Raw genomic sequence first — 22915 nt, forward strand, 5'->3', positions numbered from 1 at the left:
TAGGTGTAAACTTAATTCAGGCAAATTATGATAGATCTGCCTGTTCTTCTCTGGCACCAGTACCAGGGCTTGAGGTACCCTTGGAAGGATAGCTGAGGTTTTCTTTTGCTATTCCAGGCCCCTCTAATCATTAGACAAGCTGAGATGCTTGGCCAAAGCTTTATCATAAGGGCAACTGTGAACTGTTTGTGAACCAAGGAGCTTATTTTCCTATGGATTCCACTCCAGTGGAAAGGAGTTGCTGGATTACCTTTTTCTTTATATCAGCTTGTGCTCTTGCCAGTGCCCGCTGTATCCTCTCCTCCTGCAGCTGCCTCTGTTGTTTTATTTTTTCATCCCTGAGCCTTTTGGAAGAGTTGAGCAAAGCACATGAGTTAGCGATAGGCAGAACTGAGCAGGACTGAATTTTTTTTATCCAGATTTCCAGTAAGAAAGACAAAGGCACAAGCCCCACTTCTAACGCAGGGAGTGCTCCATTTAGCTCTGAGAGCAGTTCTGTAACTCTAAACTGAATGCACTTGAGTACAATTGATTCCCCCCTGCCCAAAGAATGCTTAAACGGAGAAGTGTAGAAGTAGACTTAGTGGGTAAGCACAGTTCTGTTTCTGGATCCATCACTGACTTGTTGCATCTTCAGCAAGGCATGTGCACCCTAAAATAGGGCTAATGATACTTTGTGGGATGTTAAGTGCTTAACTTGTAACTGGTGCTTTTTATTATCGTGAATGCTAAATGCTACCAAATAGAGTTGGCTTTGATATCCTATGATGTAGATGACTACACAAGTGTAAATCAATAGAAAAATGCTTCTAATAAGCTCTATGGAAGTAAAGCATTGAATTTGTCAAGTGGTAATATTTAGCAGCCTGCTTTGCCTTGTGTACCAAGGTGTGCTTCCTTCCTTGTATACTCAACTACAGTGGAAAGGAAGCCAATGCATTTTTGTTTCTTGATATTTTCTTGAAATGCTCTCTAGTTTTAAATTCTTTCATTTTGGGTAACTTCATTCCCTGACATTTTGCTTTTCAGCAGGGTTGGGTGGATGGCTATTTGGGAGAATGCAAACTGATTTCCTGGACAACCCTGCAAAATAGCAAAAGGAGGCAACCTTTGAATTTTGAATAGGTGAGAAAAGGAGGAGAAGCAGATACAGGGAATATGATGCTTAAATTATACCTTTCCTACCCTTTCCATTGTATTTGTGATGGAACTGACTCACCTAACTGTGTCTTCATATAGTCCATGATCTGATTGCTAGTGTGCTGCTTGCACTATGAATTGGCATTGGCCTACAGCATTTCACCAAGCTATGGGGTATAGTAAATACACTAGAGGGTAGGAAGTGAATTCGGTGGATCTGGATAGACTGAGGAAGTGGATGGATCAGAATAGGATACAATTTAACAAAGTTAAGTGCAAAGTGCTGCACCTGGAGAGAAGGAATCACCAATACACCTATAGATTGGGAAGTACCATTCTAAGTAGCACAGCAGCAGAAAGGGATCTCAGAGTTGTAGTCGACACAAAAATGAACGAGTCGCCAATGTGATGAGGTAATAAGGTGCATTAGTAGGTGCACTACGAGCAGGTCTAGGGAGGTGATACTTCCCTTCTATGTCGCATTGGTAAGGCTGCAGCTGGAGTACTGCATCCAGTTTTGGGCACCACACTTCAAGAGGAATGTGGATAACCTGGAAAGGTTCAGAGGAGGGCTATGTGTATAGTTGAGGGCCTGCAGGTAAGATCTTATGAAGACAGATTGAGGGACCTGAATCTCTTCAGCCTCTGTGAGAGAAGGCTGAGAGGTGATCTCATGGCTGTCTACAAACTCATCAGGGGGGTCAGCAGGGAACAGGGCATACTCTGTTTACCAGGGTGTCCCTCAGGGTTGCTAGAAACAACAGCCATAAACTGAAGGACAGCAGATTTCGACTGGACATCAGGAAGAAATTCTTTATGGTGAGGGTTGCCAAAATATGGAATGGGCTTCCAAGGGAGGTGGTGCTTTTTCATACCTTGGAGGTGTTCAAAGGGAGATTAGACAAGCACCAGGCTGGGGTTACTTGACTCCAGTGCTCTTTCCTGCCCAGGGCAGGGGGTTGGACTCTGTGATCTAATAGGTCCCTTCTGACCCTAGAAATCTATGAAGCTAGTGAGCACACACCTCATCTTATGAGCGTGCATTTTTGTATGTGCACATGTGCTTTGTAGGAAATGGAGCTAGGTATATGGGGCTTTGTCAAAGCAAAAATATTTCAGTTTGCCAGTGCTGCAGAATTCCCCAAGCACTATAGTACAGAGAAGTCCTTGTACAGCAATCCTTCCTTTATCTTACCACGATGGAAATAGAGGTGAAACAACAGAATAATTCTTTTCTGTTTGATCAGCTTTAAGTTAGCTACTGCTATCTTTATTTATAGTTTTCTCTCTTAGAATTGTAGATCATCATAACTTACTGGATTACACAAGGATTTTTTGGGTGATATCTTTTACTTGGACTAACTGCATGGCTGGGGTAAAGTTGGACAAGGAATTGCATTTGAGAGCTGGTCCAATTTTACCGCAACCATGCAATCAGTCCAATAAAAGATATTCCAAAAAAATCCTTGCCTCACAGCTACATCACTTCAGTGCTACCAACAATTTAGTAGTAATAGATGGACTTTTGTTGTGCACCCTCAGTCTGTTCTGACATATGGGAGCAGTTTCCCTGACTTTTTTATTTTTATCTTTGGAGTTTCAAAGATGCTGTTCAAACTAAAATAGAATGGCAAAGTGATGGTGCTCAGACAGAAGCAATGCCAGTTTTGGGGTAGCATTTCCTCTTACCTCATTCTCCGCTCCTTTTCTTTGGTTTTCTCAGCCTGTTCTATCTTTGCTGGTGGGACTCTCTCCAGACACTCCAGTAGGTCATCCAGTTGGTGTTCAATGACGGTTAGCATCTGCAGGGTTCCCAGATTGGAGTCATTTTCTCCAATACAATGTCGATAGACTTCCAGCACTTTTTTGCTCAGACTTGCCAACATTTTTTCCTATAAAGACCAGGGAGAAAGGCTTTGGCTGGTGTAAACTCTTTCAGCTCCATTGAAGTTCCTTCCTTCCTTTTCGTGCCCTTGTGATGAGGTATTTAGCAGAATTTGGAGGTTCACTGGAATCTGACATGGCTGTGCTGTGAGCACTTCTGTTATTGCCTGGAACGTGCAACCTCTGGGATGTCAACTGTGTGTCTAAGCACCCATGCCAACCCAGCCCCCTCTATTGGAGTTGGGATGGGTATACCAGCTAAGGACCTCCCTAATATAATCAGCTAAATAATTTTAATTCCATTGCTAAACCTCAATTCCTTGTCTCAGGTGTTCATACTTTGAACTTCTAGGTACAAAATGTGCCTGTAAGGAAGGGTGCTAACCTTTCACCCCAGGAAATGTATTGCATAGGCCAGCTTTGTCATGGGAAACAGCAAGGTGAGGCTTTTCCCAGACTGTTCTCACCAGTCTTTTATAGGCTCAGATCTTAATGTCTACACATACCTGAAACTCTGATTTGAACTCTCCAAAGGAAAAGACTTGAGCCTTGATTGCCAGGTCTTTTGCTGTCTCCTCTTCTTTGGCAATGGAGGCTTTCAGGGTAACTTCAAGCTGCTCTAGCTGAGCTATCTCTCGGCCCCTAACCCAGAAAGAAAGGAGCCAGGTCTCAAAAGGGTGCAACTTGGACACAGCTTTCCTCCAGGGTTGGTGGAGGTGATGGCTATACTGCCTCCTACTGGAAGATGGAGTCTCATGCCTTCATGGCATCACTCCCTTCTGGTCTGTGGATTATGCTTAGATTAGTTCTAATCTCCAAGAGCTAGAAGAAGATTCTGGCTTTCTGGATTGGCATTTACTGTAGGGGTTTGTTATTATGTGTCTGAAACCTTTCAAACATCAATAAATTAAGACAGAATGTAGATTTCTATTTACATGTATTTACAACAAGCTAAAAATGCACCTAAATCACTATGTTGGCCTCCTACCATGGCAAGGCTTTGATCCAATTGTAAGTGGGTTTTCTGGTGATTTCCCCTGAAAAAGATTCTAATTTAAATGACAGTCAATGCTGGGGTTTATTCCAGCTCAGACCATTGGGCAGATACCTTTGTGCTTTATTTGACTGATCATCAGGTGTTGCTTCGAGAGTGAGACAAAGTTGACTTGTTCACCTTCTCCACCCAAGACCCCAGCTCTCCTTCCAACAGTAGCTTGAGGATCAAGAGCCCAAATCAAACCTGAAGCCAGACTTCCTGCTCATTGACAGACCGCTCTTCACAACTTGCCCCCTCCAAACCCACTAGCTCAGGAGTGGCATGGTGAACACAGTTCATCTGAGCAATGCACAATAAGCAAGAGACTCTTCCTTAATTCTGTACTGCACGGACCATCTAGTGGTCGTCTATGATCTTGAGCACTACGATCTGTGTGTTAAGGGGAGATTCCACAGCCGAAATGCATGCAGAGTCCTTCATCTACTTACATTTTATTTTGTGTCGTGGTGAGAGCGTGCTTCAGTTCATCTAGAGTTTCCTCGGTCTCCCGGGAATTCTGGATAAGGGAGAGGTTCTGCTCTTCCAGCTCGGTGAAGATGTTCAGCAGCTGCTTTGGATCTGTAAAATACAGCTCCGGTGCCTGGGGTGGTAAATAAAGAATATTGGCTCCTTTAGTGTATCTAGCTTCCTAGTGATTAACAACCTGGATGCAGCAGTTTGGGCTAAAGGCTGCATCTTCTATGCACAGTTACTACCCAGCATAGTAAATTACACAGCATGTACACAGGGCGATTCAGACCTGTTGTCTGCCCCAAAGAGCTTACATGATAAATAAAAGAAAGCAAGATGTGGGGAGTGGTTCAGGGGAGGAACAGCGTGGGAGTTTTTCATATTGCATAGATGGGAGGAAGGGTCGCTGGAAGCAGAGGTGTATTACAGATATTGATTCAGTACATGTGGGCCTTCTAGATACCTGCTCCACCTTGACAACACAGGAACAGTGTCATGAGCCTTTCTTTTTTTCTTTGGAGCTTTATTAAATGTATGAGAGAGAGTGGCTGCCTGGTCTCACTGTGCCCCAGGATCAGTAGCATAATAGAAGGCACAAAGCTGAGGAGGAGAGAGGGCAGAGAAAGAGAACAGTAAGGAGAGGGGACTAGGAAGAGCAGGGTATCTTGAGGCGGTGTGGAGGAGGTTGAATGTGATGCTGTAAGGGGCAGGATGGGCTCTGTGGGAATGAAGGCAGGGTGTGGGGTCACAGTGGAGAGGAAATGCCTAGCGGCAGCATCTTACACCAGCGGGAACAGTTGTTCTGCTCCAAGTCCTTTGCTGTGTTATTTGTATTGGGTCAAAGCTTCTGGTACCCACAGGACCACGATGGCTTGTGGCTCCCTCTAGCTGAACATCTGCACTTAGCGCCTTACATCATCCTAAGCCACCAATGCCACAGTGCTTAGCCGGCAAGACTTCTTCCCAGGCTTGTTCCCTCTTCCCTGGGAATCAAGACTCTCTCCTTCCTAGCCCCAAGTCAGCCGGGCAGCGCTTCAGGCCAGTGGGAGCGGAGGGGGTTGTGGGCACTTCAGAGGGGATGTGACAAGACTTGGTCTCCGACCACCTATGGCTAGGCTGTTTCTAGCACTTCTTTCTTCCCTTTTCCCCTGTAACAGGGCAGTCTGCTCCACTAAGTGGATCCAAGCAGCCCAGTTAGGGCTCACCTCCTTGTAAATTGAAGGATTCTGGGATATGTAGTCTCAGTTGAGCCACACGGCCAAGAAGAGGCGGGTGAGTCTATCACGAAGTAGAGCCTGCCATAAAGAGTCATTTCTCATGGCCTGTCTATCCTGGTTTAACTAAATAAGTCATTTCCTTTTAATTAAATGTAATTGAAGTAATGCCAAAGGGTTTTATTTGGTTCCAATTCCCAGTCCAGTTGCCTGGGAACAGACTTAAATGGGAGTAAGCAATATTAGAGCAAAGGGGTATCCATACAGGGGGGTAACTCAGATGCTACCAATTTCTCTGTAGAAAGCTTTTTAGTAGGAGACAAACCAGGTCAGAGGCAAAACCTGAGCTAGTCTTATTCACAGGAGCCCAAGCACATTGGCTGGGAAAAGAGCAGCGGTCCAGTCCTGGGAAGAAGCAGGATCAAGGCCCGGAGACCTGAGTGTCCAGTAGAAAATGGCTGAGAAGAGAAGCAGGCTGAGGGCTGTCCATAACCTGGATCCCAGGTGGACCCGACAGCGTGGCGAAGTCCTGGACTCCATCACGGTGTGACTGGAGGGTGGGTTGGAAACCCCTGCGAAAGGGGGAAGGAGTAGAAACGGATGATGGCCAGGTCCTCGGGGAGGGCTGCATCCCAGTAAAGAGCCTGGATGGAAAATTCTGGATCTTTCCAGTTTTACTGGTCTTGTTTTGCACCCTACAGGAAGGACTTTCTGCCTTGGCCAGATGATCACCTGGCTAAAACTGTTCACTCACCAAAGCACCTGAGTACTTGGAGAGAGGCAAAAAGAAGAACCTGGGTGAGACGGCTATGAGCCGAGTGTAGTCTTACACGGGACCCGGTAAGAACCCATAATACCATCCTCTCTCAGCGGGAGGACTCCTTCCCCCCCTTAACTACCTCTCCAGATGTCAGTATGCACAGAGAGGTCAAAAAAAGTAGAATAGTATTGGTAGCAGCTGGTTTCAAACTGGCATAAATAGCCATGGAGATGCCTGAAAGGTCATTCGTACAGCGCTCAAGTTTGCGTGCATAATTGCAGCTGATGCTGGTTCGGATATTTCTGGCCTTAAATAGATTGCTTTCGGAAGAAAGAGCTCCTTTAAAATCCCTTATTTTAACAATGGTGGGGATTTTTAGAAGTTCACTTGCATTATTTATGCTCTGTATTTTCTTTTCTGCATTTCACTCGGTGTTGTCATTAGTTTAGTTTTTTTGTTTTCCAAGAGCTCGCCCTTGTGGCATTTTCCTTGGTTCACAACATAAATGGGGTGGGGAAGAAGAGGTTATTCATTTTTTGGGAAATTAAGTGGAGCGGACGCCACCTGAATCTATAGTCTTTTACAAAACTTCAGTGTCAGACAAAATACATCACTTAACAAACTTGTGCCCCCCCTCCCCCCCAAACAGAGGAAATAACATATTCTCTGTGTCCTGGGATTTAAATGATGTTCCTTGCTAAGGAATCTAGACATCAGATAAGGGAACAGGCTTGATCTTACAAGGAACTCTTTAGATACAATAGCACTGTGATTGAATGAGCAATAGCAAGAAGGCAAAGGAAACCTGAATACTAAGTGAAGGAAAGGATGGGAAGACAAATCTTATAGCCGAGTCATTCAGTACAAGGCTACTGACCTCATCTTCATCCTCATCATCAGAACAGACTGGATCTGCTTTCTCCATCTTTAGTGAAGCTGTCTCACTCCTGTGAACAGATTTCTGGTGTCAGGCACTTAGAGAAAGGATTTATCAAACTGTGTAAAAGGAGGTCTTGTCAGCAAGTGTATTATGCTACCTAATAACAACTGCAAACAACCTCTGGTTTTTAGCTATAAATAGCAGGCTGTTTCCATTTCTAATGCATAATACCTATCCATATTTGCTTCTAAATAGTGCTTTAAATGTTTACAGGATTGGGTTCTCCTGCTAAATATTCATATGGCAATAGCCCCTCTGGCAATCCTGCTCACAGATAGGATTGTGTTGTAATAGGCTGTATACAGACATGGCCCCCACCCAAAGTATTTATAGTCTAAATAGTCTGGGGTCTATTTGATTGTTGCAAGGCCTTTCCACGAGTGTTGCAATAGCAGAAGCAAGCCAGAACCAAAAGCACAGGTCTGTACAGCCCTGAACTTGAAGGGAGTCTGGCTCTGAATTTGCTGGATGAGCCATGCTCTATGTAATGGCCCTTACTGGTTCATGTGAAGAACCACTGGTCAAATGTGTGGTATGCAGTAGCCCTGTGCTTTAGCTTCCCACAGGCTCAGAGCACCTCTCCTAAACAGTGGGGTCCCCATGCAACTGAGGCTATTGTGTGTATATCTTTAATCCCCATATCCTGAGGCCTGGGGATAAATGGAGTGACTTGAAAGCTTGGCTAATGAGATAACTTTGGTTGTGATCCTGTAGCCACCAGCAAGCAGTATTGGAACAGGCTCCCTTGTTCCTACTTGGAAGTAATCCCGACAAAAAGCAACAGCCCCTCAAAGGAAAAATTCAGCTAGCAATCTGTTATTAGTGGGGCTCTAAAGCCATGGTTTTCCTGCATGAAGAGACCTACAAACCCCCACTGGTCGCTTAGGCGGCTGCCTTCTTCAGAGAGTCAACCTTGCCGCCTTCTCCCACTTGCCGCTGCTACTAAGTCACTGTGATTACCAGGGCAGTACTTAGCAACCTGTTACAGGGAAGGTTCTTCTGCCTGATCCCACTATAGGTTGATTACAACCTTAATTAATTGAGTCTAATGCCTGGTAAAAGTAAATAGAGAGGATGCTATTGCAGTGATTCAGACCTAGTGAAACTTCTTTCCATACTGGCCTCTTGTTGTGCCAAGGTATGGTGGGCCTGAGCCCTCCAAGAAAACTATAAGCCTCCCTTAATTAGGGAGGCCACTGGAAACACAGCAACTGGTTCCAGGGACAACAAATGTGAAAAGAGGGTTAGGAGTACAGGTCAAAGGTTAATGAGTGTTATGAGGGGGTACACCAAGCAGAGTACAGCGGCTAGCACCCACTGATCCTTGAACAAGTGCAAGGAGTCAGTGCACGCTGCCCAGTGCAACTCTGCCCAGAGACACGAGTGGGTGAGGGACTGGAAGACAGTCCCACAGTCACTGGGCTTTTTTCCAGACAGGATGTGAATGACTGCAACAGCAATTCAGTTGAGAGCAACACTTCTACCCAGAGGGAAGTTATGCTGTGGTGTTAAGGTCTGGGATCACTGTACCTCCTTGCCAGGGCCTCTTGTAGCAGCAGACAGCAGCTACAGCCCAGCTTGCCAGTGTGCAGCACTCCTACTCCATGTCCTTCTGGTAGCTGCCTGGCTGCATCTTCTGGTTGAAGCCAGAAGGCAGCACTGGAGCATCTACGTTCATCTTATGCCTGGGAGGAGCCTTGCATTGTGCCACCTGGCAGAGGGGCTGGCAGGCGGGAGGGTGTAGCATTGCAGAGGATCTTTCAGCGAAGGCTCTCTAAGGTTTGCTCAAGCCACACGGGCCAGACTTGGACCATAGAGCCATGTCATCCATCCCACAGGGCTCCCCAAGAGTCCAGAAATTTGACAGTGGGGGAGTGGCAGCAGCCTTAATAACTGCTCCCCTTCTGCCAGATTTCTGGACCTGAGGGGAGTCCTGCCAACCGGATAATGTGGCCGGATCCTGGTGTGCAGGATCAGGTGGGGGCATGGCTAGATCAGGACAGCACATGGCCAGATCAGGCCCGGGATGGGATCCAGCCTATGGATGGACCCCACACCACTCATCTTGCCTGTGGGGTCAAAAAACTTGGGCACTACTGCTCCAGGCAGATCCCTCAGATGATAGTAACGGGATAGCTCCACTGAACTCAGTGGATCTACAGCAACTGAAGGTCCAGCCCCTTGCATTTTGATTTGCTGTACTGACATTTCCAGATGAATTGATTGAATCCAAACCACTTTTTCAAGAAGCACAGCAAGCAAAGGATAAGTACTGCCTTGCATGTACCTATGTCTGCTGTCATCCTATTTAGATCTCAGCTGGATTTACGATGGATGCCTTTGCTGCGTGTCTCATACTTACACTCGTCTTGCTGACAGAGGCTTGGGGTTCTGCTTTGAGGGCATTTTGCCTTGCTTGATGGATTCCTTCCTCTGGCTCTGGCTTAGAGGCCTGAATTCGAGCTCCTCTGCAGAGAAATCAACACTCAGACGTCCTGCAGAGCCGGTGGTAGGAAACCTGCCTTGTTTGGACTGCGATGTCAGCTCCCGGCCTAAACACAAGAGGGACATATGCTTAGAAGTGGGGAACTGCCTACAGTAAGGATCAATCCGATTCTTTCCCTGGAGGCACATACCTTTGGGCACAGGGGGCAAAGTGGAAGTGTTTTCTTCTTTTGCCCTAGAGGCCATTTTCATCTCCCTCTTCTTCATCTGCTTCTTTTCGTGTTCTTCCTGCCATTCTTTTGGAGACAGTTGGTAGAGGAAATCCCTGTACATCCTGTACTCCTGCAGAGTGTCTTCAAGCCTGGATATTTCACTAGAAGAGAGGCAGCAAATGGATTACAGGAGGTATGTTTGACTGTGCTGATAAACCTTTCTGAAAAACAATTTTATCCAAATAGCGCCTTCTCACTTGTTGAGTGCAGGGAGAGTCTGAGCTGCAAGCTATAATGACAACCATTAGGTTTACCCCAGCCCCCTTGGTTCTGCAGGACAGGTTCCTTATCCCAGCTTCAATTTAACCTCTGCACCTACAGAAACCCAGTAGAGGTATAGGTGCTGTGCAGGTATCCTGAAATGCCTCATCTTTAATTACAGTGGAGATGATGGATAATAGAATACAGTTAAGCTAAGCTCAGCTTGAGCTAGTAGGCTCAGCTACTGGGGAAACCCCGCCCCCCCCCCGAGACTTTGGAGATCAAGGCCATAATTTCCAGATGTGAATACATTCCAGATTTGTGCATCCTATTACAATGCTTACACAGAAAGATTGTTCAGCATCTTAGATGCACACCTGATCATTTGCACATGATGATGCCCAGTTTGCATGCAGAATAGATGTAACTTGGCAAGTCTATTAGCCGCCCAGTTGTGAACCTATTTGGAAGCCTGCCTTTGCACTCAAGCACTTAAAAGAATTAAGATGCAAATGTCTCTAGGCGTTCCAAGCAGTTATGTACAGCTTCGTGCATCAATTTAGCTGCTTTGTCTTTGGCAAAGATCAACAAGCAACTGTGTCCAAGGGAAAACTTGTATAAACAACATGCCTGGCAGTGGGGGGGGGGGGGGTGCCAGGTTTGCTTTCAGTAATACTGATGTACATCCAAAATGTGCTAATGAAACTGCACAGCTGAACATCAAGCTTTTGGGATGCAAATACTTTGATACACCAGTGAAGTGAATATTTACCTCAGATAGTAATTTGTCAGGGTGAGCCTTATCTCCAGGGTTTTTAAGTAAAGCCAAGCTCCAGCATCCATCCCAAATCTTATCTATATAACCTTATCTAAGGTGGCTGAAGGTACTATGGGAGTTTTATAAAACAGATACACTAATTACCTTATTACCATGCTTTCATTATTTAAAAAAGCCTGAACCTTCTTTCTGTGTGCCATATCCCAGCATAGAGGAATCAATTTGCTTTGCTGTGATATGGAAGAATGGAGTTTTCAGTTTGGCCATAACCAACCATCAGTTTAAGTTTACCCAAAATGGAAACTTTTAGGTTTCTTGGTGCAATAGCCGAACTCCAAATTTTCTTTTTGGGTCAACCCAAACCATTTTATTTGATCTCAAACAGTTTCACATCACTGCTGAGTTACTTAACTTTATTGCTCACATTTAGGTTGATTTGGAAATGAAAAGACCATTTCAAAAGAAAAAAGTTGAAGCTTTTTCCTTAGAAACATTTCTTTCCTGAAATGAAACATTTCAATGCATTTGACATTTTTCCCCATTCTTTTTTTTCCCTGTCAAATTCAACCCAAATATCCTGCTGGCCTCTGTACTTGCATTGTCTGACAAATTCACTATTTATAAAGTGTGCCCAACTCATTTCAACACTGCCATCAGCCAGCACATCAGTGAGGGCTGACTGTGCCAGTTTACACCATGACTGATTATTGGCCCACTGTCTGGTAACTCTTTTTAGGATCATTGGAAAGGCTTGGCTGAGCACAAGGATTGGGCAAGCACTGCAGTCATCGAGGAGAACGTTAAAGCCCCAACTATTTTTTTAGTGGACAGGAACATAGCGTAGTCAGGACAGCATTATCCAACTGTGGTGAGATTGCATCACAATCAAAGGTTGCTGCAACATGAACTTATTTGCATTGCTCCGGTACGTAGCTGGTATCTCACGGCACTTAGTTCCAGATGACACCGACAATATCGCAGAATGGAGTTACACAAGGTTTGTTAAACATGCCCGCTAATGTCCCCTGGGCTCTTACCTTTGGATGTTCATCATTTGTGCCGTAAGCTCACGGATCTCTATTATTTTATCCATCTTTGCTTTCGTTTCTCTCTCAGCACTAGGGATGAAGAATGCACAAAAACAACCTCAGGAATAGCATGCAATATGCAGAGAACAGGAGTCCTAGTGGGGCACGGGGAGAAGGGTAGTGAATGGGGGGAAATAAAAGGGGCATGAGGAAATCTTTAAATTTGAAAATACACCATACAAAGTTCATCCTGATGGCCAGGAGGACTGAAGCCCTCCATTTATCCTTCATAGTGTCCAATAATGTTGTCACAATAAGAGCAGAGTCTGATTTCAGTGGCCTGCTCCATTCTCAGCTTCTCTACACTTCTATGATATTTCTTGTCTACTGGATTGAAATAGTTTCTATTTTCACCCAGGGCACTGTTCACACTGTTACGATTTGGACATAGCTGCTGCCTTTAATTAATAAAGGTTAAGCTTCTTTATAGAACCGGGTAGCTAAATTAACAGCAGCCCCCACTCTAATCGCAGGCACATGCCACCTCCAAAACAAAGCCTCTTATAGTTATACAGGGGGCGTTTTGCTGCCTATTGTTTTGTGGAAGCTTGTAGAGGAAGAATGGGCCAAAGGAACAAGGAAAAAAGGAAACAAGGGAGCAACAGACACTAATTGAACAAGCACTGAGCATGTGGTCTTGGGGAGATCTTGGAGAAAGAGCAGAAGATTTTTGAGCAGAGTGCTGACTGAAAGGGGCTTCGAACAGTGGAGAAACATGTGGTTCAGTTGATGCTTTGCTCAGAGAAACAGGACTTTGTATGCTCTTTATAAACAAGACTGCATCAAAGCAATGCCCTATGGAAATCCCCTGCAATGCCTCAAACTCAGCTAAGTGCTCCAGTCAATGAAGGATAACAATATTTCCCCCCGTACCATTCACCTTTATGGGACAGATGGAAAGAATTTCAGGTCCCAAATGAGTTTTTTTTGAGTGTGGTATTATAAGGGATGATAGAGAAGCAGAAGTCCCTCCTCCAACTCATTTCCCATGGAAATGTTTCTTTACCATGGTCTGGGACAGGTGACTTAGAACACAGTATTTCTCACAGACTTAGTGTAGGACACATTCATGTTTTTTCAGGTGGAATAGGATGCTGAAGTATTACGGAGGTATGTAACAGGTATGTAATAGGTGGAAGAGGATCTAGTCCTAAGAGTCTGTACTGTGTTGAGCCAGTGTGACCCTAGTTAGAGGTCCATGAGTGAAGAACATCTGCTTGGGGATTTGGCTGAGGTTGCTCTACCATTTTTGCAATGGGTGGAGGTAAGGGCCAGCCCAGTGACAAAGGGTAGTTAGTACTGCTGGCTGGGAAGAAGGTGACCACAGGTGTCTACTCTGTCTGGAAAACTGAAGCTGGGAACCAGTAGAAGCACCACCTTCACTGAGGGTTAAATCTCCCCATTGGACTCCAAAGTGGGCTGGAGCAGCTGATGCCATTTGCACCTCCTTTCCACAGCTTTAGTTTATTGCACGTAATGGGCAAAATGCTGCAAGGAGTATTTTAGCAATCTACTGTGTGATGTCTGAATTTGGAGGACCTGTGTGTAACGCCTAGGACTGGAACTGAAACAGTGGTACCCATAAATGGGGGCTTGACTCTGCAGTCTCTCTACATATCGAGCTCCCATGGATGGTAGTGGGAACACAGGTATGGCAGGAGTCTTCCCTATGAGACCACTCCATGTGCAGACATGGTTACTAGAGACCACAGGGGCTGTCCCATTACTTGCGTTACATTTTCAGGGCCTGAGCGGAGTTTTTATCATTCTCCTTCAGGAAATCATCAAACATGGCGGCGTCCTTCTCCAGGTACTGTTCAGCCTTTTCCAGCTTTGCTTCCTCTTCAGCTGCTAGGTTTTCCAGCTTCTGAATCTCATCTCTCTTTACTGCGATGGCGTACTGAAATCAACCCAAAAAGGCAGCCTTGTGACTCACTCCAAATCTCTACTCAGCTTGGTTTATTTAAAGTGCTGGTCCCTTTCTGGCTGCTGTTGCCATTATGACATCAAACACAGAAATAACCACACTTCGATAGCAGCTTTTGTTGAGGATTTCAAAGAGATTTTTGCCTCCAGACACTCACTTGCGGTGGGTGGACTGAGGCATGGAGGTATTTAATGCGTCACATAGCAGATTAACAGGAAAACTAAAAAAAGAACCCAGGAGAACTAAAACCCAGCTCCCTGCCTGAACCGCTAGATAGCGCGGTTGGCTTTAGCTGAATTACAGTGATGTGACACTGGAGTAGCAATGAGGTATTGGGTCCTATCTGTCTAGGTGTGCTGTCTGAGTTAGCTGAGTCTCTCACAAACATTAATTATTTGATCCTACCAGCTGCCCTGCACTTTGTTTTCCGGGTGAGGAGCAACAAGAGATTAAGTGAATTATGCAAGACTATGCAGCAAGTCTTGGGCTGAGTCCCACTTCCATGCATCAGCCACAAAACCAACATAATCACTGAGACCAGCTCCCCAGTTCCCTCTTCTAAGCGCTATGCAATGCCGTATTTAAAATAAAAACATGCAAGAGAAGAGGTCACAGCATAGTTACTTCAATGAAATCTTATAAACTAGAGGCAAGTACCTGCATACGAAACATCTCCCTTTTCTGGTTTATATATTCATGCAGGCTCTCTTTTTCCACCTGCTGGTCTGAAATGATGGAAGAAAAGTTGTGGGTGTGGGAGGGGGACCATGGAGTCAAGGCAAAAAAACACAGCAATCAAACAGGGTAAATACAAACCTGTATTTCACAATGGGGGCTCATTTTAATGGGGCAGGCGTCTGTGCTTGAGACCTTAATAAGAAGTCCTGATTATACAGTATCTTTTGGACAAGGTCATATCAAAGCTTGGGGTCTTTGTCTGAAAACCAGGTAGGAGATAGGTAGCAGAAAGTGAGCTGAATGACCTTAACTTTGACTAGAGGACCAGCAAAGATGTGGGAGCCTTTCCACACTTGAATGGCGTCAGAATGTTTTTAGCTGACAGAAAAACCAGGATAATTTTTTGAAGCTGAGAGATCCAGATAATTGCTTTAAAGAGCAGAGCTCTTAGCCTTTGTGGCATTTGGTCTTTGTTATTGAGATCTGTGCTCAACACTGCATTTAAGCATCAAAGCTTAGAAAAAAGGAGGCAAAGCACATAAAAGCAGAGGTTGAGGCTTGAGGGTGTATATGAAGCAACAACAAGGCGGAGGTGTAGTTCTTGGGCCCCATTCTCCAGATACGTCAGCTTTATGCTGACTAGAATGGAGTTATGCCAGTGTCAGGATCAAGCTGATAAGAGAGTGGAAAATCACCCCCTTCCAGAAGAGCCAAATCCTGGTCCTATGTCAGTCACTGGTAAATCTCCTCTTACCTTTCACAGGATCAGGATTATGATTTGCCCTTAAGTCCAGTAAAGTGCAACTTTGCTGGATCACAACTCAGCGGAAAGATTTCCACAACCCAGAGACTTGGGGATCCCTAAGCCAAAGCCTGTGATGACTTGTTCCCCCAGTAGCAGTGCTGAGGTCAAGAAACAAGAAACCTTGCAGCTGTCATTCTCCCTATGTGGCTTTGTTTTAGTCCATCATGCACATTTCCTACCTTTGGTCACTGCTATCTTCCATGAGAGAGTTTCTTGGAGGGCTCTCATTCGTTCTGTTTCTGCTGCCAGTTCTCTGTCCTCTTCCTCCTCTTCCTTCTGGAGCTGTTTCTTGAACTCTGATTGCTTTACATTCATCATACTGGAGTAGGTCATCTTCTCATGGATTTTCATGGTCTTTTTTCGCTGACGTTCCTATGGGGAGACTTCAATTAAGTGGTCACCTTATACTTGTCACGTACTTTGTCCAGAATAGAGTTCAATAACTCAAGATTTTCACCCTGTAGCAAATCTCACCGTTAGGTTTTCTGCCCTATTCAGCTGAAGTGTGTTATCTCAGTTTCTTCCCATTACTAGTAGGGATACCTGGAGCAACCAAAACACTTAATCTCTTTTCTTGGCATTTCCAGCCCTCAGCTTATAGAGTCTTACTGTAGATCCTCCCTCGAGCTATATTTTAATCAGTCTAAACATGGTCAGTGCCCCTGTGTTTCCATTTGTGGGTTGTTCCTGAGTGGGAGAATGGGGACTTGCAGAATCTCCTGTTCATTTGTCCATTACTGGGATAATGTTTGTCCTTCCATCCAAAAGAAGTTAATCTCTAGGGCCGACCAAAATTCAAGGGAGCTACAGGCAGAAGCCCGTGGCTTCCACCGTATTGCCTCGTGTCAGCAGTTCCCTAAGGAACAGTCCTGCTATAGCTGGGCTGTCAGAAACTTCACTCAGTGCCCTCCCCCTCTAGCAAGCATAAGAAAAGCTGTCCAAGATTGTGAGGAGTCAAAAAGCATGGTACTGGGTCCGCTCCCACCACCAGCTCTATTTGACCTTGGGCCCTGAATTCATTTATCCTTCCAGCCAAAGCATTTGTTTCGCTGAGGGTTCAGAAGCTAGCACTGACCACTAATATGCAGGCTGTCCAAGGAAAGAGATGTGCCTGTTTGACTTCAAAATGGGAGATCTGGGAAACTGGATCAATGCTGCAGAAATAGAAGGGCCTACGGCAGCTGCTTTATTTAACAGGGACAGGAATGGTCCATCTGCCATTACTTGTCCGAAAAAGAAAGAAGTCATCCGAAACAATATTTGTAAGAATAGCCACTAAATGTCTACCCAGACTGTCAGCTGATGTGAGTCAGCCTAGCTCCATTAACTTCACTAGGCTCCAGCTGGCTTCAGATAATCTACATTGCTTTACATCAGCTGAGAGTCTGGTCTATGACATTCCTTTATACAGCAATTTAATTTTTATTCAGGCTTTATGCATGCAGTCATCTTCTTTGCAATGCATTACAGCCTTCTTTAGCTTTTATATGCGTTCCTCCATTTCTTTTTTTATACATACCTTCTTAGCTTTTTCTCTTTCCTTGTCTCTTAATAGGAAGATATCAGTATCTGAAGGGATTTTAAATGGGTTTTTCATCATCTGTGACTCATCCTCATCTGTGCACACTGTAAGACACATGACACAGTTATTAGAATCTCTTTGTAGTGAAAATTATGAGCTCTGTTCTGATCAAAGTCATGTTAGTGTTATTCAACTTGTCCAATGTATTTTAAACAGACGTCAGTTCATAACAGATCCCCAAATATGGGATTGTTCCCTGTGGAGACAGGCATTTTCAGAGTAAACTTCCCTAGAAATGGAGACTTCACAAGGGGCAAAACAGCAAAAGCCTGGTCCTATTCCACCTGCAAGGCTCATAAATGGCATCTAAGCATCTACATGTGAACCTGTTCCATCTGTCTGGACTTCCTGAAAAACAATTTCCTTTTGTAATGTGCCTTCATCTTAGGTATCAGACTATGTCACAAAAAGTAGTGATGAGTATTATTGCATTACTGATTTTTCATTGCAAATCCTACCTGAGTAAGAACAGAATAAAAACTCAGAGTAAGGAGACCAGGATTTGGCCATATTAAAGGATTTTACTCTGTCATAGTATTGCTGATGGACCCTCTTACATACAGTATTAAAAAATAGCATGCTTTCAGCACTTTGAGGAGCCTGTGATGGCAAAGCAAAGACCTCACTGTTCCTCTCTTCCCTTCCCGGTCCAGGTCCCTGGGACCAAGCCCTAAAGCCTTTATTCAGTGTTATATTTTGGGAGAGCTCACCCTGAAGCTAATGTTGGATAGAAACATAAGGAACAGTCTCCAGATTTGACGCATTGCTAACAGTTAAGACTTGAATGAGCCTCCTGAGGTTACCTGAAGGTGTACATGTTGCTTCCATTCCAGATTTGGGAGATTGTGCTGCTGTTTGCTGAGATATTGTTCTTGATCCTGATCCAAAAAAACACAGTTAATCAATAGCCACCAATAACCAATGCAGGTTATAGAACAGGCAATGTCTGAAGCAATAGGAATGATCTCCAAAGCTTTGTGTTTATTGCCTTTTCATAGACCTCACCTACAAGTAGCTTTGGAAACCTGTCACTGCAAATTGTGCACTTCAGTCCCTGCCTCTCCTCCTGCTTCCCTCAACTCCCTTACCTTGGTCAGGGAGAACAGCTTGTTTTTCCCTTTTAGTAGCTTTGTCTGGTTTGTAGGGGGGATGCTTGTTAATCAACTCCACATGAGGGGTTACACTTATTTTCAGAATAAGTAAGTTGTTTGTTCCTTTCGAATAGTTTTGCATCCTTTGGCTGCACTGTCACTGGGATGTTGGGATTTGTACTTTGAGTTCCACTGACCTGAAATGTATGCAAGCCACCCCTGGCACCTGGGGGAAGAGATTCAGTGAGATACATTACCAGAGCATGTTTTTCTAATCCAGACTGAAAGGCTGGTCTGAAGGGAAATGAACACAATAGCCTGTTGCCAATCTGACCTCAAGGCCATTTCCCGATCAGATTGAGGTCATTTTTCACATCTTGTGCTGAACCACGTGGTGGTTTTTGATGGGAAAAAGGACAATTTATTCAGGTAAAAAAATACATCTGTGAATAGATTTCAGCTGGAAATCAGGAAAAGCTTCCAAGCCTCATGGGAATGGAGGTTATGAAACAGCCTTCCAATTGGAGTAGTGGGGACTAATACCTAATTATTTTTAACATGCAGTCTGGTTAGTTTACAAACAGGTTTATATGACATGGTTGCCTATAATAGCAGGACGCAGGACACGACTACCCAGAAATCTCCTCTAAAACATAAATTCCTCCATGTTTCAGTGCCTACTTCTTTTCACTAGGTTTTAATCCAACTGCAAGCCAGACTTTCGGATGGGGTGAAGACATGGTATCCGAGCTTAAGGGCTCAGAACATCCACAACCCAGGACTTCTTTTGGTAATGTAGCAATGTCCTTTCTTTTTCTCTTCCTCATTGGCGTGTCTTCCATGATTGTCTTATCTGTGGGTCTGAACATGGCTGACGAGGCCAATTCGGGAGTGACACTATGTTGTAACTCAGGCATGTGAATCTGGTGGCTCCGGATTCTCGATTCGCTTGGACACACCGTTTCTGCCCATCCCACATTTCAGTCTTTTGTTGTTGCCATAAGGTTTCAAAGTGCCGAGATCCTTGCAGCAGCCTCTTCTTCCATTTGGGGCAGTGCTCCATGATGGTATGAAAGTGGTGGTTCTCAGTAACAGATCTATCACAGTTTCCTTTGAAGTTAAGATGGGACTTAAGCAAGGCTGCATCATTGCTCCGAGACTCTTCTTAGTATTCCTTACCATGATACTACATCTGACCACCAACAGCTTCCGGTCAGAGTGAAGCGAAACTACCAAACGAATGGTAAATTGTTTAATCTCTGCCAGCTCTGAGCCAAAACCAAGACCACCCTGATCTCAGTCATCGAGCTCCAGTACATTGATGTTGCTGTGCTTCCTCGGAAGCAGACCTTCAGGCAACTGATGTCTTTACTGTGGCATATAAGAAAATGGGTTTGATGCTTAACATTCAGAAAAGTGAGGTCCTCCATCAACAAGCTCTTAATGAGCAGTCCCCAATTCCAGTAATTCAGAGTCACGGTGTGACTGGAGAATGTCAAGTATTTCCCGTACCTTGGAAGCCATCCCTTGCAGAAGGCTGACATGGAAGAAATCCAGCATCCCCTCAAATGAGCAATGCAGCCTTCAGATGCCTGAGGAAATGGTGCTTGAAGACTGCAATATCAGTTCATCTGTATGACAGGCTCCAGACTCCTGAAGCAAGTTTTATTTTCCCAACTCAGTTAAGGTATACACTTAAGAGGAGGGCAGAGAAAGTGCCAACTTGAACAAATGCAACACCAACATCAGTGCATGGAAGACTATCACCCTGGACCTCTGCAAATGGAGGAAGAAGGAAGCAATATGTACATACATAGGAGTTGACCTGAAGCCCACAGTCATCAATGGGAGTGTTTTCATGGACTTCAGTAGGTTTTGCTTCAGACCCATAGGTACAAATTCTGCAACAAGTTCTAGGTAGAGTTATTTGGATTAAAGACTGAATTTGGCATAAGGTGGTTTAAATTCCCTTTTGAGGACATATCCAAAGGTAACAAATCTTTGGCCAGGAAATACCTGTTAAGCCCTCCCAAAATACTTAAAAGGAATTTGCTTGTGTTTAGTTTGGCATCACATTTCTGCTATATAAGGAGCAAAATATTACTAACAGCAACTCTCATGATCTGTATCTAGCACCACAGATCAGAATCCTCTGCCATTCCCCAGCTCATGCTATGAACCCATCATTAGATTTGTATTTTGCAAGTGAGTTACTGCTTACGATTCTTACTTGGAATGGCTCCGGAGCTGCAGGTTTCTTGGGATAGGATTGAACGCGTATGGGACAAAGCTGACATGCTGTAGGAATTCTGTCCTGATGGATTTTAGGGAAGGGATAGGCCTGGCTGGCAGTTGAGACTCTTTTTCTTGATGTGCTTTCAGTGCTATTATACTCTCTGCTAGAGATTCTGTGGAGAAAGCATAATTATTATATTGCATTTGATATAATGAATTTATTTCCAATTTCCCTTAACCAAAACACACAGCTGCTGAATTTCCCTCATTCCTGACTTAGATGGTGGGGAAGAGGTGTATGACTTGCCCTGGTGTAATTCCATCACAGACAGCAGGGTCACTCCAGTTGTGCACTGGTATAATGGGGAACAGAATGCATCCACCTCCATTTGTACTAATTTTATGACTATTTTTAAGCACCATTATTTGCACTCTCCCCTGTGCTAAGGACAGCCTTTTCTTCCTGCATATAAAATCCCTTCTGTCTTCCCGCCCCAAACCTAAAACCTCCTATATCCTTGACTTGGCTTTCATGCCCTATCGGCTCCAGGTCCAAGACAAGGGGAAAGAAGAACATTCCCTTGAGAACCCTCCTCACTTCCCACAATACCTGGCTTCCCTTAGGGGTCTGATCCAGCTCACCTGTTTATCTCGTGAGCTCTAAGCAGATCAGTATGGATGGTATGCCTATGTTATCATCAAACTTCTGCTATAATGACTTAAGAAACTCCTTTGAATATGTTGGAGGAAAGTGGCAAACATCTGGAAGTTCACACCCTCTCAATGCAAACTGGAGATCTAAAACCTTACTACTAATTCGTACTTCCTACTAATGCAGATGGTCTCTTGCAGGATGGTGAACATTGTGTGTTGCCATTACAGTGAAACATAAAGTAGTACTCAGGCCCTTGCTGGTCCAGGTTATATGTAGGTAGCAATGACTTTTTTGTGAAATTCTTTGAGAGAAACATTGCTTTGTAACACACTTAACAAATCATAAAACCCTGTGCTTTTTCCTATGGTTAATTTCAAACTGCTAATGTCGCTAAGGTTTTTCTGATGAATTATTGTTTGCACAGCACTTTGAAAGACTGCCAATCCCTACAGAAGCGCTAATAGACCTAATGAGCATTATTAAGCTCTGTATGGAAAAAGAAGAATTGCTGTGTTATTACAATCTTCTGGTGCATGTGTCAATGCCGCTGACATTTTTTACACTTCAGCAGCTTGATAGCAGCGAACGGTAGTCTATGAATCGATTAACAAGCTGTACTTATTTTTAACGCACGGATAAATTTATGAGCCACATCTCCCCAGCATCAACCTGCTTTGCAGGAAAAAAAATACTAAATAAAATTGCGCAGTCATTCTAAAAATAGAATTAATCATCAATTGCTGTGTTGCCCTTGCACTGGATAGACATTGTACAAATCCAAATAAAGAATTTAAACAGCACAGGGAAGACAGGAGATGCTATAGGGAAAATATCACAAGGCTTGTACTCTAGTTTAAGCCAGTGGTTCTCAACCTTTTGTGTACCAGGACCCATTTGTAAACATCGATGGCCAGTCCCAACCCAGTGCCCCTCACTCCCGACCCGCTGCCCCCAGGCCCCAGCCCCCCAGCGTGTGGGGTGGAGGGGATTGTGTGTGTGGGACATGGGGGGGCCCCAAGCTGCCCCTTGCAGGCTGGAACCCTGCCTGCCTGCAAGGGAAAAACCAGTTTCCCATGATTTTCTCCTTTAAAGGAGGATCCATTTTTAAAGTTTGTTCCCCACCCTTGCATATATTCTTGTGACCCACTTTTGGGTCACGACCCACAGGAAGGGCCGGATTAATCCTTTAGTGGGCCCTAGGCAAACAAACTTGTGGGCCCCTACTTTTTTCACTCGATAATTAGAATATGTAAAATAAGCACAAATGGGCCCCTTCTTCACTTAGGGCCCTAGACATGTGCCTAATTTGCCTATGCATTAATCCAGCCCTGCCTCCGGGCTGAGAAATGCTGCTTTAGAGCAGGCACTTTCCAGATGGATGTACTGCAAAAGACACACACATACACACACTATGTGTGATTCCCTAGTAAACTGCACCCCCCATGTGATTCCTTAGTAAAATGCACGCACACGTGATTTCCTAGCAAGACACACACAGAGATGCATGTGATTCCCTAGTAAAATGCATACACACACACACACACACACGAATGCATACACTACATGTGATTCCCTAGTAAAAGGCGTGCACACACGCACTAATGCACACACTACATGTGATTCCCTAGTAAAAGGCATGCACACACGCACTAATGCACACATTACATGTGATTCCCTAGTAAAAGGCATGCACACACACACTAATGCACACAC

At 44.5% G+C, this 22915-nt stretch overlaps 1 protein-coding gene and 1 long non-coding RNA gene across 2 annotated transcripts in view; one reads left to right on the forward strand and one right to left on the reverse strand.

The window, feature by feature from the left end:
* Window positions 1-20717, reverse strand: part of CFAP100 (cilia and flagella associated protein 100) — a 23073-nt gene extending 2356 nt beyond the window's left edge. Inside the window, exons 1-14 of the mRNA XM_019536814.1 lie at window positions 20543-20717; window positions 18025-18099; window positions 17159-17265; window positions 15819-16011; window positions 14814-14881; window positions 13966-14129; window positions 12179-12259; window positions 10082-10263; window positions 9808-9997; window positions 7383-7452; window positions 4510-4661; window positions 3531-3666; window positions 2830-3032; window positions 251-344 (exon numbers count right to left, since the gene is read on the reverse strand). Of these exons, the coding sequence (XP_019392359.1) occupies window positions 251-344; window positions 2830-3032; window positions 3531-3666; window positions 4510-4661; window positions 7383-7452; window positions 9808-9997; window positions 10082-10263; window positions 12179-12259; window positions 13966-14129; window positions 14814-14881; window positions 15819-16011; window positions 17159-17265; window positions 18025-18099; window positions 20543-20609 (1782 nt within the window). The 5' untranslated portion in view covers window positions 20610-20717. The remainder of the gene's footprint in view (window positions 1-250; window positions 345-2829; window positions 3033-3530; window positions 3667-4509; window positions 4662-7382; window positions 7453-9807; window positions 9998-10081; window positions 10264-12178; window positions 12260-13965; window positions 14130-14813; window positions 14882-15818; window positions 16012-17158; window positions 17266-18024; window positions 18100-20542) is intronic.
* LOC109311259 overlaps window positions 18118-22915 on the forward strand; it is a 21709-nt gene continuing 16911 nt past the window's right edge. The window contains exon 1 of the long non-coding RNA XR_002101455.1: window positions 18118-19366. This is a non-coding gene — a long non-coding RNA (uncharacterized LOC109311259). The remainder of the gene's footprint in view (window positions 19367-22915) is intronic.

This window comes from Crocodylus porosus, unplaced genomic scaffold (genome assembly GCF_001723895.1).
Source record: "Crocodylus porosus isolate Cpor-Errol unplaced genomic scaffold, CroPor_comp1, whole genome shotgun sequence".
Classification (NCBI taxonomy): Eukaryota; Metazoa; Chordata; order Crocodylia; family Crocodylidae; genus Crocodylus; species Crocodylus porosus.